The 14,076-nt window shown below is 36.6% G+C and overlaps 2 protein-coding genes across 2 annotated transcripts; both read right to left on the bottom strand.

Annotated features, from left to right (window-relative positions):
• Positions 1 to 896: 896 nt before the first annotated feature.
• On the bottom strand, positions 897 to 6,197 carry LOC147395787 (Pentatricopeptide repeat (PPR) superfamily protein). Its single transcript, XM_086450548.1, has 2 exons — positions 5,062 to 6,197; positions 897 to 2,275 (listed from the first exon to the last, which is right to left on the bottom strand). Exons 1-2 carry the CDS (start codon positions 5,335 to 5,337, stop codon positions 1,019 to 1,021), a joined length of 1,533 nt encoding a protein of 510 aa, XP_086306674.1. The 5' UTR covers positions 5,338 to 6,197; the 3' UTR covers positions 897 to 1,018.
• A 536-nt stretch (positions 6,198 to 6,733) lies between these two features.
• On the bottom strand, positions 6,734 to 12,842 carry PNC1 (peroxisomal adenine nucleotide carrier 1). The gene is made up of 5 exons (XM_086450549.1): positions 12,501 to 12,842; positions 8,817 to 9,048; positions 8,214 to 8,360; positions 7,373 to 7,533; positions 6,734 to 7,281 (listed from the first exon to the last, which is right to left on the bottom strand). Exons 1-5 carry the CDS (start codon positions 12,641 to 12,643, stop codon positions 7,002 to 7,004), a joined length of 963 nt encoding a protein of 320 aa, XP_086306675.1. The 5' UTR covers positions 12,644 to 12,842; the 3' UTR covers positions 6,734 to 7,001.
• Positions 12,843 to 14,076: the final 1,234 nt, after the last annotated feature.

Raw genomic sequence — 14,076 nt, 5'->3', positions numbered from 1 at the left:
ATTGTCAACCAATAAATTCCTCTACATCTTATTCAAATTACAGGTCTACTACATCCGATCCCAAATTATTGGAGTTGGCAACCTGGATCTTATAATGTATTTGACTACCATAGTTGAATCTGATTCAATCAAAATGAAGCAATGTTCGCGTGGAATTTCTGACACCACATTTATAGGCATAAAACCCCACTATGAACTCTTACCGTGATTTCTTATCGAACAACCAACCCCCCACCACTTCTCACCTGGCTTACCCCAACATGCAACATCAACGCTTATATTTAGACCATCCAAGCTTAGTAGGGCCCCAGCCAAAGGAAGCACTAGAGACAAATCTTTCTGACCTTTTCCACTAAAAGAATCGTCATTTTACATGTCTTGGAATCCCATATCCAATTCCACTTTCTATCCATCATTGTCTTTCTTGAACTTCTTCCCAAGAATAAATCTCATCCTTGCCAGAACAGCATAAGCATAATAAGTAGTTGATATCAATCATCATCATTTGAAATAGATTTATTTAAAGCATTTTTTATCAGCGTTTTTAATATGCTAAGGTGAGGTGATCAACCAGCCATTGCCTTGAGGCATAAATGATTGATAATTAGCCATGCAATAATTGCGGGCACCTGTTATTATAGTTGGAAATTGATGTCGTATCATATTTAGACCAACTCAAACCAAAAAACTACATAATTTAAATATAAAAAAAACCTATATAATTTCATGTTTGTAGGCAAGTCTCATCCCCTGATAAACAATAAATTAGTGTGGTAATCAACTCTTGGTAGCTCCAACTTCAATATGTTTCAAGTTTATACTATGACTTTGTGAGCATTGGGGACATGAAATTCAGAACCCAAGCCACATAACATTAGCGGGTTTAACAGCGAGTGTAAAAGGTGTCAAATCCCTTAACATGGATCTTCTCTCTTTGAAAGGATGACAAATTCAGCTCAAAAACATGAAATCAACTCATTGAGGTGTGTGTGATCAGTCATTCATACATTCCTATTCCTCAAGGAAGTATGCTTGAAACTTCACCTACACATAATTTGCTGGTCAATTTTATGAGTTGGCGAGTTTCTTCATCCAATTGAACCTTATCCTTCTTCATGCGTTCAACAACTATGAGAGGCATCTTACCTGCTTTTGCATACGTGCGAAGTAGGGAATTGTAAACCTCAGTTGTCACATGTCCTGCATTCCGGAGAGTAACCAATAACTGTTCTGCACCCTCAACGTTGCCATGCTTCTCGAGGTTTTTAAATACTTCTCCGAGAATTCGATCATCCGGCTCCCATTTCTTGACGCTCTCTATAGCTTTCTTGAAGTAATCCAAAACTTTATTCGTCTTCTCCTTTTTCAAATAACCCCACGTAAGAAGTTCCCAAGTAGTGTAACTAGGCGGTATGCCTCTTTTCACCATCCTATCATAAAAACTCTCGGCCTTCTCCATCTGATCTCTGTTAATATAAGCTGCAAGGAGGATATTAGAAACCCTAGAGTCACCCGTTCCGGATACAGACTCCCACTCAGTATAAACATTCTCAGCTTCTTCAAACTCCTCGACTTTCACAAGAGAAGATATCATGCATGTATACTCTGCATCATTCATCTTCCGGAACGTTGATTTGATCTTCTTCCAGATTCTTTGGATTCCATCTTTATCACCCATGTTTGCATGCAAACTAATCAGGGAAGAATATGCAACACGTGCTTTTCGAGAAACCCTTTTCTCCACCTCCTTCAAAGTACTTGCTGCCTTTTCGAGGAGTGCATTTTTTATGTATAAATTGGTTAATGTGCTGTATGTTACCCAATCTGCATCGATCTTTGCCCTCTTCAGCTCAAGAAAAACCTTTTCAGCACTCTGGACGTCATTCTGCGAGGCACATACAGTTAACCCTAAATTGTATGTGACGATATCAGGAGATGTGTTCTTCTTTAACTCATGAATCACTATTGGGACCTTCTCCAACTGCCCATTTGAAATGTACAAAGATAGCATGTGGTTGTACGGAAGAGGGACTTTCAAGAAACCACATTCTGACATTTTTTTCATCAGAGCCTCGGCCTTGTCGGACAACTTATTCTGGACGTAGGTATGGAGTAGTGCAGTGCAGGCTGGTTGCCCTGTCATTTGTTCAGGAAGATCTATAAAAAACTTCTCCGCGCTAGCCAATCCACGAACTTTTGCAACCAAGTCCAAATGAAGGGCATAGTCCCCTGGTAACAGCTTGATATCTTGTTGGGTTGTCATCCATTCACATACCTGCATATGCATAAACACAACAGAAGTTGTAAATCATAAGATTAAGATTTTCTTTTAGGGAGGTCCATAGCACAAAAATAATCTTGAAACCCAACCAAAAAATTGTATGGCTGCGGCACTCGGGAAAAAATAAGTCAATATCAATATATTTGAATGATTAAGATTCTTTATATCCAATTGCATGGTTTAGGAGGTTCCCCAATGATTGAACAGTCTAAGACGATTCACGGGTGGGCGATGCATACATTAGTGTGTTAAGGACACACAGCTCATGAGGCCATTGTTGGGCTTTAGACCCATAGCTCAGTTGGTTGACATATTGCAACCTCAACTTTGAGGTTGAAAGTTGAGGTTCAAATCTAGCTTACCAATAAAAAATAAATAAATATATTTGGGCTTGGACCCATAGTTTAGTTGGTTTGACACAAAGCAAAATAACTTTGAGGTCGTGGGTTTGTCCAGCTTACCCATAAAAAATAAACAAGGACACGCAGCTCAGGTCATTAAAATCCACAAACGACTTTATAAAACAAATACAATATCCAGATTAATAGAATTTAGAACTTGACAAGTACCATTCACATTTCAATCCTAGTTAGGGCTTTCCAAGGGAATCTTGTAACTGGTCTCCACATGGCATTCTTAACCAGAATTGCCAGTAAACCTAATAATAAGAAACTAAAGTACAACTTCGCCAAATGGTTGAAGATTACACTGCAAGTTCAGACTCAATGCAATCGAAGATGTGAGAAAGAGCATTTCAAATCCCTACTTTGTGCTCTTGAGCTTTTATTAGGGTAGGAAGTTTGCACTGTTAAAAATAGAGATGTTCATTCCCTCAGAAACCATTCTTAATTTAGAGTAGGAAATAGCTGTCACTTATCAACAGTCAAGGCACCGAAGCAAACCTCTTCCAAAACCAACAAAAATCTCCTAAACCATGGCAATCCCAAGTCTGGTACACAAGTACTGTAGGGATTCTCTGTTCTTAACCATAATCCAAGCTTGCATACACCACGATGAATCCTGCTTGTATTCCATTCCTTTGCTTTTTATATATTCTGCCTTTGATTGCAAAAAAGCAGCACTTGTCTAGTAGGTTATCCATTTTCTGCAATCCTAATACTAGGTTCTGCATTCAGGGAAGTATCTTCATAAATATACATCTTGATAAATAACATATAGACATATATTTCTAGAACAAGAACTGAACAATCCCAGTATACAGCTTCCATCGGAAGGTAATTTTGTACACACCCATTTCCAAGTATTTCTATTCAGACATTTTATGTCCACCATTTTGACTCTCTATCAAGAACCTATATTTTTCTTTCTCACAGATCAAGTAGTACCCGAAAAGAAAAGAAGCATATATACTTTTTTTTTGGTTTTTGATAAGTTGACTTTTATTAATAAGGAGGACAGGATGTCCTCAAAGAAAACAGTACAACTAATCTCTCTCACTACAAACAAAATCCCATCCAAACATAAAATCGTCAAAAAAAGAAACCTTTAAAATTTATAAACTGTTTACACCAAAAGAAAACCAAACCGAGAATGCTTATGATTAGATCCTGAGGAGAGCTTTCCAAGGTCCTTCAAAAGTATGTCTGTTCTTTTCTTTCCATAAAACCTAGCACACGACAAAAGGAAGTAGACTCCATACAATTCTTGCTCTACTAGACAACGCTAAGGTCTTCTAACAATGCACAAGATTAAGGAATGAGCGGGGTTGTCAACAAGCAAAAGATTAAACAAAGAAAGAAAGCGCAACCAGACTGTGAACACCAGATAACAATGAATAAGAAGGTGATCCACTGATTCCCCACTCACCTTACACATACAACAAAAATCCACAAGAAATATGCCTCTCGACTTTAGGAAGCTTATTCAACGCAGCCACTTCAAAAATGCATTCCGTCTTCCATTTCATTTTCTTTATATACCAAATACACTACAAGTTCTTGAAAGCTTTCTTTCCCATTTGAATGGACATTTTCGATAATTTTTAGCCTTTTCCGATACAAGTTAACCCATTTGATGCATTCATTATTTTTTAGCACATTAAATTCTTTATACCAGATTGGGCAACATAAATCCTATTTAACGTCCAACTCCATCTTGACCCATATTTAGATTGAGACCTGTAAGCCCAATTCATTTCTAAATTTTTACTCACTCTTCTTTTGTTAAGCAATCATCATTATGATCATCTATTCTTATCCAAACTCCGCCTGTGGGAGTATTAGACTTGTATTGTAACAAAAAATGGTATCTATACGAATTCCTTTTCACTCATTAGTTCAGCAATAGAACTTATATTACCAATCTCTAACATCTAGCCAACAGGCCCAAATATCAGAATGCTAGAAAAAAATTTAAAAAAAAAAAAAACATATTATATGAAAATAAGTGGAGTTATAAAGTTTTATTAAAAGCATAGTTTTTCACATTGACTCGTCAACATTACGATTCGTCTGAGTTAACTGGGTTTTGGTAAATTTTTATAAAATTAAATAATTTTTAAATGATTTAAACGTTTACGTTCTAAATAACATGTGATCATATTCTAATCCATATTTTACAAAATTCTACCCCGATTTAAATGGTTTATCTCGTCCAAGGCAACATGACTCGGGCGATTCAACCCGGTGTAGTTACGGAACACCGAGTTTTAAAACCATGATTGAAAGTTCCCTAAACATCAGAATCCCAACCTCAGAAAATCAGAAATTCGAAAATCAAAATTAAATAAAATATTACAGATCTCGAGAGCGAGAGAGAACCTCGAGTGCGTGTTTGTAGCGCTTGAGCTTTCGAAGCTCTCTCACGATGCGGTTGAGCTCGTATTTTCGGACACTTTTGCCCTCTTCGGCCCATTTGCGAATCGCGACTACGGCGCTGCGTTTAGGGTATACGAGGCTTAGAAGCCTTCGCCCTAACGTATCCCCGCCGCCGCCTCTAATGGTGGCCCCGCCGCCATTCGAGGGGATCTCAGGAGCAGCTTCTGCAGAGAATGATCGCACCCCATTAATGGCAGTTCGAATGAAACGCGTCAACATCGCTTAACATACGCACTCCCCCCTTCACAGATGACTGTTTCAGTCAACACTTAACGACGTTACGACCTTTTTCTCTGTTTTGGTCTAACAACGTTAAGATTTAACGTAGAGGCCAGAGTACGGCGGAAGGGTTTTGGGGGGTTTTGAACTTGGACTTCTTAAGAGCTGAGATTGAGAGGGAGAAGAGTGAGAGATGATTCTTGTGAAGAGCAAAGTTTCGCTGTCACTTACCAACTTCGAGTCTGCTGCGCAAGTGTATTGGGTACATCTCAAAATGATCCAATGATAGATGTATAATATTAAAGTTCTGTTGAGTAACATGAAAATTGACATTGATTCTCACATTGCTGATGTGGAGTTGCACACATAGTCATTGTTGCTCTTCACTCAAATCTCGATGACAAACATCTATGATTATGTACTTCCATGTCAGCAATGTGATGGATTGTAATTTTCTTGATTTTTTTTTTGTCAAAATGATCTTGTTTATTTAAATTTAAACATAAAAATGGGGGTATTTAGAACCACTCAAATTTTTATGTCTAATCACTTCTACTACACCTTCTCTCATTATAATCGTAAAGAAAAAGATATAAAACCTTTCCGCTCTTACATTTTTGAAACGCTTGATCAAGTTTTTTTTTTTTCTTTTAATTTTTTTTAAACATAATCTAAAGTTTAAAGTATAAATCCTAGACGATTGAGGTGTCACTTGGGCCAGTGTGACAGTCCATGCGACCCAAATACGTACTTTTGTCAATATATAAAATCAACGGAGGTCCTCATTTGGTCTTCGTGAATTACATGGACCGAACAACCTCAGTGCGATAGGCAGAGCCAGCTGCAATGGACAGATCCAAACCACATCAAGAACCATCTTTGGCCTGCAAATGTAATGTTAACTCGAAAATTAAGGACATTAAGTCATCGGCATGCTCGTTATGCCAAATCATGTGGCAATTACACACAGAAGCAACACATGAAGGCAAGTCAGCAACAATAAATATGACAAAGGTCCAAAATAATTTTACTAATGAACAATAACTTCTTACAAGGCAATACTCATGGTTCACAACGTTACACAACAAAAAGGGCTCGTGCTTGCATAAATATTCAGAACGGAACAACAAAATTTGAACCCAATCGCACTAAACTAAAAGTGACCCAAGTTGAATTAAAAAGTTTGAACACACATGTAGACATAACTGTCCATGGGCGTAATCAGCACGGGTGAACTCCTTATACCTAGACATATTACATGACACTATGTATGTGTCTGTTAACATAAAAACCTTAAATGGGGGGAAAAATGGCATTAATGAAGCAAAAAATAATGTTCATAAATTCATAAAAATTCCAGAGGATTATAGAACAATCTAAGCCATTGATCCAAGACTGAAGCTAGCCAAAGTCAATAAACCTGATTATATCCCACAACAAACCTTAAAAAATGATCCAGTGCAAACCGCACTCAAAGGGGCACTAAGATTTAGCACCAAAAAAAAAAAAAAATCCCTTGTTACAATAATTAAGCTTGGCTTATAATTCCGACGGACACTTATTTATCTCTGCTATAAGATGTGTCTTCTTTCTTTTTGGGTCACGGAAACAACATCAAGCCAATTATTTACAAGGGTTTCAGAAACACATTTTCGTTATTATTGTTAAGAACTTTTTAACCTACTCCTGGTGAGTAACATATACCTTTGGAGTGCTAGCATTAGGACCCATGTAGTCTTCGTGATCTTCTCCTTGATCATTAAAAGCAAGGCAGAGCTCAACACCGTCTTCAGAATCTGAGCATGCAATCCTTTGAAGAAACCTGGTACCCCTTCTCTTTTCCAAATAGAATATAGAACACTTGACATTGTTTTAGGGGCTTTGGGCTGAGCTTCCTTGGTTCCGTCATCGTTTGGGTCAGCAGCCTGAATCATAACTTTACACCTGTCCATAGATTGAAAATCATTGTTGATATATTTAATAATAAAAAAAAGCTGAATTATTAAGGTAGAAAATGTAAGAAACAAAAAGATACCTAATTGCAGGATATGTTAAGAAGGTGGCAATGCTCTTTGAGACAGCCCCCAATGCGAAAGCTGAGAAGGCAGAAAGGGCTTCTGGGGAGGACTCCGTACCTGTTTTGTTAGTCTTTTGCCCTTTCAGGAGTTTATGTTTCAGCTGGTCAAATACAGTGTACTGCAACAAAATGCCTAGTTTAGCTCAATTCTGTCTATTTATTGAAGTGTTAAATCTTCTTTATCGATACATTAGAGTTCGCCCGTGCTGTAAGGCCTACAGCACGATCATCCTCTTTGGAGTTAAAGGAGATAAAATAGGAAAAAACAATAAAGTTGTAGGGGTATTATTGGAAAAGGGGTAGAGGAGTAAAGGCAATAAAGTTGGAGGGGTATCATTTGGAAAAGGGGGAGAAGAGGAAAGACAATAGAGTTGGAAGGGTATTATTGGAAAGGAGGGTAAAAGTGAAAAGACAATAAAGTCGAAGGGTATTCTTGTTAAGGGGCAGAGATAAAAAGAAATAAAGTTGAAATTGTTCCTCGAATACGTGCAAGATTGAATCTGAACACTCTGTATGGGGGATGGGCATTGGAAGAAGACACCTGAAGTGCTTTATTATATAGATAGTTATGTCAATGCACATAACAAGACATACAAGGTAAATGTAGGCATGGATGAGTATGCACAAACATCGGGGCCCACCTAAGGAGATCTCCCTAGCTTAAAAAATAATCACATTGAACGGTGGATGGTTAAGATCATCTACTTGGGTGGATCTCCTAGGCGAGGCCAACCGACCCAGCCCATGTATTGTCTCACATGTACAAAATTTGTATGCAAGAAAAGGCGTGGCCAAATACCTGAATTGCAGGGTTCGATGTCAAAATAAGAGAGATGCCAAGGCCATCGAATGCCTCAGTCCAAGTGCCCTCTGAAAGGGTTTCCCAAAGCCCTTTGGATTTCCCAAAAGCACTTGTTTGCATTCTTGAGGATGCTGTATCGAGGGGCTACACATAGATTCAGTAATTAGAGTTTGAACTTCAAGAAATGGAATAGTTGGAGAAAAAGGTAAATAGATAATCAAATGGAGAGCTCCGAGTTTCCATAATAAATGATATTCACAGGATCAAAATAAAAAAAATAAAAAACTGCAATGAATGCAGGATCCAGCGTTGTAACCCACACGTATCATTCATTAGGGTTATGTTAACATGTGCCCTAAGGGCACATGTTAAGATGCATTAAATACAGCTCCACAAAAATTTTACCAACTAAAATGCCCTCAAAAGATATTTTCACTACCAAAAATACCCTAAAATGCTTATCTGCTAGGCGTATTTAATGCATCTTAACATGTGCCCTTAGGGCACACATTAACAAAACCCCATTCATTATGGTAGCTAGTAAGCTATTGGATACTTTCGCAATCAAATATGCATAGATTTCATTGAAAAGATGCTTGCCTGTGTCACTATGGCAGTGCAAGCCCCGGCAGCAGCAGCAACAATCAAATTTGCTTTGGTACCAATGGATTTATTTCCAGTCTTCCCCAGATACAGCCTTTTAAAGTAGCTGTAGCCATAAAAGTAGACAAACTGTGCAATGAAGGATTGCAGGTTCTTTGTCGCAAGACCTTGGTACAATGAAAGAAACTGCCGATTGGCAAATGCTTCCCACAAAACATCAGAGAGATTCCTACATAAGCCAGAGCAATTGAAATCAAATAAACCATATTTAATGGATAATTTCTGTCTCAATCATCTGTTTTTGGGTCATAACCTAACCAAGAACTTGCAAGCAAGTTGTTATGTGTTTAGTGTCAAGTGTCAAGTGTAAGAAGTATAATTCCCAATGCTCCTATAAGAACATCAAATATCCCTTTTCTTGAAATTGAAGGGGCAATTGATCAAAGAAAAGAGAAAACATTCAAGTTCTCCAAACAGAGAATACAGAGAAAGACTACAATGATGAAACAATGGTCCAAGAACTAATACTAATTATGTTACACTGTCTTTGGCAAGAAAAAGGAAATATCATTAACCATGTTAGGATACAATGGAAGAAATGGCCTACAAAATCCTAAGTAGGACTAAGTCTCTTTGCCCAAGTGTGCCACTCTTCCATCAACGCCTCTTTCATGATGGAAACCGTCAATGTCAATCTACCGAATAACACTTTTAAGGGATTTGCTAGCCAGCTGGCCAAAGAAGGATGCAACAAATACACACAAAAAAAACCCAAAGATTAAATTTCATGCCCATGTATCTATAATCTTTAAATTTGATTGGTTCCCAAGAAAAAGCAAATTTCAAACAAAATATACAAGGCATTCCATTACCACTAGCCCAAATTGTGAGCGCTGTTGGGCATGTATTTCATAAAGTTCTCCAGCTGGTCTAATTAAGTTCATATTGCATATGCATGAGGTTTTACAGGAGTATTTTTTAGGTTGTATTCTCTCATGTGTATCAATTAAAGCTAAAGATAATTTATGGTATTCCAATCTTATACAGTCTTCAAAGAGGATTTCAATCACTTGCCCTAAGTATCTGTGCTATTCACATTAATCATCGGCGCAAAGCAACCGAGTGAAAGTCATTTATCTTTACTGAGTTTTTTTTCACCGAGTCTCACTTTCTTCTTCATTCTTCCGTTCTTTCATTCTCAAAGTTTAATGTTCTGACCCAGACCATCAGAGTTAGAAATTCAAATTCTGCAATCGTCATCTTCATCATTGTTATCCTTGTCATCAAACCTTTGTCCAAAAAAATTTGAGTCGGCTGAACAAAGCATGTTCATCCATTAAATTAAGCCACTATTCTGTTAATTCAGGTGTGTTCAAAACCAGTCTCACTGCCTCAATCCATGCTCTCAAGTTGCAAGTTCCTTCTAATTAGGGCTATAATTAGAGGGCTTCATTGCTAATGACCAAACTATCTCAATCAACTTTCCCTAGTTCATTACCCATTGAGCTACAGCTACATTTTCACGAATGTATTACTTTCTTAGTTTTTCCTCTCATCCAGCTTAGCATCATCATCTTTGCTAAGCTTAATCTACAAAGATTTTGTTTCTTGATCACCCAACATTCATCTACATAAAGCAAACCGGTTTTATCGTTGTTTTATAAAATTTTATTATTAAATCTAACTACAGAACGCCCATTGCTCCCCCAAATCTTATATACTCATAATTAACAAAGTAGGGAGGAAACAAAAAAAATTGTGATGACTTTTTCTTTTTCTTTTTTCACATGTTTAGTATGCAAAAAGGACTTTTTTCACAAAGAAATAATGCAGTAAGAAAACACTTTATGCCAATGGTTCAAAACAGATGCAAATAAACATTAATATTCAGTGTTGTAGAAACATAACCACTAATAAGAAAATATTTTTTGAGATAATAATTATTTTTTACAATAAACTAATTCAGTAAGTGAGAATATTTTTATGAGGGTTTGACACATAATAAGGATCACAACTACAAGCTTCTTACAACTATATTCCAAAACAGGGCATAATAATAGCAAATTATGCCTACTGTTGCAGGAGGCCAAATGCCAAATTTGTTGCTGACAGAATACAAAGACCAAAAATGCATAGTTAAGGAGGGAGCATCTGTAGGGTTATTAACGTTCCTCTGAGTTTCAATCACTGCCCTTCAATTCCAAAGAAAGCTGATAAAATGTTCACAACAGGTATCTTACAAGGAATCTCTAAGATTTGACCTAATTGAGATATCATGGGGTGAGTTGAAGATGACTTTCTTCAGCCCTATTGGGTAAGGGTGCGAATATCCAAATTGAGTCAAAGACGATGTTCTTTAGCAGTGGTTGTGTGTCTTTGTTCAAGGTCCCTATCAAAACTCACTTGCTAAGATGTCCCATTAAAATAAATTATAGAATGATCGGAATGCAAATCACTCGAGCTTTTACCCTGTTGTTCAATATGTTTCTCATTGTCTTCGTTTCCTTGTCTCACTTTACACAAATCATTTTCGTTGACCACAAAATCACATGAGAGTGCATCAGGGGAAAAAATGAGCTAATGAAGAATATTAGATACAAGATTAACAAATGGTTAGCAAATTTTGGCGTTGTAAGCAAGCCATCCATATGACAATCAAGTTTCAAGAATTGAACCACCATTTAAGAATTAAATGTGTGTAACAAATTTCCAAATTGTATGGATACCTCACTCTTATGTTGCTAACTTCTTTTTTCTTCGATAGGTAAGCTGGACTTGAACCCACGACCTCAAAATTGGTTTGGAATGTGTAAAACCAACTGAGCCATGGGTGTAAGCCCTCTACGTTGCTAACATCAAATTGTCATTAAATGAACCAAAATACAGAGGTCTCCAAAAATGAAGATCGCATTAAGAATGTAAAATGTAAACAACCCAATTGCAACACAGATGTCATACAAGAATCCCTGCGAAGTGATAGAGAACAGATCTCTCTCTCTCTCGACAATCTCTAGAAATCCCACCACCTTGTTGCATCCAAATTCCCCAAATGCTTCAGAAAAATTGTTTTTTCCAATATAAGATCGCTTAGTTTAGTTTAGTTAGAATGGGTATTTAAAAATGAAACCAATACCTAAATCAACGTGAACTCATCATTTATAATTTATTCAAACCTAACAAAAACCGCAAACCCCTCCATGATAACTTCATACTGAATGATCAGTTGAGATCCTCCATTAAATTCAAATTTCTGACTAAGAACTGGTAGAAACTAAGGCTTTAAATCTCCAATTAATTTAAAAAAACCCAGATATTTTTCTTAGCTTTAAAACAACAATTTGGGTTTATGTTCCCTAAATTCAACCAAAACATTAACGCCTAAAATAATTTTACCCAAATTAGAATCAGATCAAACTGTATGAAAGATTCCAAATACTAATCAACAAATATGTAGTCAATAATATTTAACAGAAGACACACCCATAAAAGATCTAAAATATCCAGAAAAATTCAAACTTGAAAGTCGCTTTCAATTAAAAAAAAAAAAAAACATCAAAGGAATCGCACAAATAACTTTATAGTCATGTAACAGAACCATCAGAGAATTAATCAAACTTAAGAAAAATCTACAATATATATAAGAGAGAAAAAAAAAATTTGAAAAAGGGAAGATTTTTAAACCTGTACTTTTGCTGGCCATGAGCACGAACCTCAGCCTGGTATTTAGTCTTACACGTGTCGAGGGGATAGAGAATTGTTGTGCTCAGAAGAGATCCAATGGCGCCTGAAGTCGCCTCTGATAGAGATTCAAGATCAACAGACATCACGAAATCTTAAAATGATCAAAAAAGAAAGAAAGAGAGAGAGAGGAAAGAAGGATCAAACATCCATGGAGAAATAAATTTTTTGCTTTGGTTTCGTTAATGAGTTTAGTTGAGACTAGAGAGCGATTGAGAGCTGAAAATTGGCGGAAAAGAGGTGAAATTTTTCTAGGGTACAACAACGTTGGATGCGGATTTTGGAACGACGGCAAAGATTGAAATGATAATAACAGACTAGAATGATACTAGAGGTTCGTAGGTGAAGATTCCTAGAAATTCTTATTAATGCATTCACGTATCAGTTGGTGTCCAGCGACGTAAGACGCTAGAATTTTTTCAGTTGGAGAAGCGTAAACGAGCGTCTCTGTCTTAACGGTGGAACTAACGGCACTTTCACGGAGCTTCTATAGTAAAATTCCACGTGCAGTCATGGAACCACTCGAAAGGAAAGAACTTTGAAACGGCCTTCAAAATTTCGGTGGAGCCGTCCCCTTTATATCACACGTGCGTATTTCACGCTTTACTAACCCAAGTTTCCTCTTTGTTAGGAGGCAAAAGAGGAAAGATAACAAAACTTGAAAAAAAAAAAAAAAAAAAATTGAAAAGATATTATTAAAAATGAGTAAAAATAAATATGAAAAAAAATTGGAGGGGGTAATTTAAAAAAAAAAAATAGAGAAAAAAAAAGAAAGTAAAGTTGATGGAATATTATTAAAAAAAGGTAGACAAAAAAGAAAAAGAAAATAAGGGTATTCTTGAAAAATAAGGAAAAAAGAAAAGGAAACCGAGTGAAGAATTGTCTTCTAGATTGGTGAAGAAATTAAATTCCAATCCCTTCTTACAAGGGATAAACATTGGGCAGTGAACTATTGTAATTTATCATGAGTAAGGATCCAGAATGGTGTCTCCTTCCTAACTAAGGTTCCATGGCATACAATTTTATGCTATGTGACATTTTTTTGGGATCCACTGACCGTATGGATATGAGGCCCATCCCTTAGTGAACCTACCTATCGAAAATCATAGTGTTTGATAACTTTTATCTACTAGATCTAAGTTCTTGAAAAATATCTTAAATCCAACGATTAGAAATCATTCTTAAGAAAATGCTATTATCAATAGATGCACATCACCAATTAACTTGATCTTTTGTGTGTAGATTCACCAAGGGATGGATCACATATCCATAAGTCAATGGGTCACAAAAATGTCATGTGGTACAAAATTGGGTGCCACCCGACCTTAGTTAGGAACGGGACATCGTTTTGGATCCCTATTCTTATTATATAGATTAGAGTTTGTCTGAGAATGGATATTCTTTTGGGATTAAAGGTTATTACTAAAAAGGATTACAAAGGAAATATAAATTTTGGGGGTAGTCTTGGAAAAAAAAACATAAAAGAAAAAAGACAATAACGTTGAAAGGGCATTCTTGA

Source organism: Akebia trifoliata, chromosome 8, assembly GCF_017979445.1.
Source record: "Akebia trifoliata isolate Shusen 1 chromosome 8, ASM1797944v1, whole genome shotgun sequence".
NCBI lineage: Eukaryota > Viridiplantae > Streptophyta > Magnoliopsida > Ranunculales > Lardizabalaceae > Akebia > Akebia trifoliata.
Note: the sequence above shows the minus strand (reverse complement) of the source record. Positions and strands in the feature narration are given on the sequence as shown.

Coding starts and splice junctions, on each gene's coding strand:
- LOC147395787 (XM_086450548.1), bottom strand. CDS start 5,337: ATGTTGACGCGTTTCATTCGAACTGCCATTAATGGGGTGCGATCATTC. Junction 2,276..5,061: donor GCTACAAACACGCACTCGAG/GTTCTCTCTCGC, acceptor ATGCATATGCAG/GTATGTGAATGGATGACAAC.
- PNC1 (XM_086450549.1), bottom strand. CDS start 12,643: ATGTCTGTTGATCTTGAATCTCTATCAGAGGCGACTTCAGGCGCCATT. Junction 7,534..8,213: donor CATCGAACCCTGCAATTCAG/GTATTTGGCCAC, acceptor ATTTTGTTGCAG/TACACTGTATTTGACCAGCT. Junction 7,282..7,372: donor TTAACATATCCTGCAATTAG/GTATCTTTTTGT, acceptor ATCTATGGACAG/GTGTAAAGTTATGATTCAGG.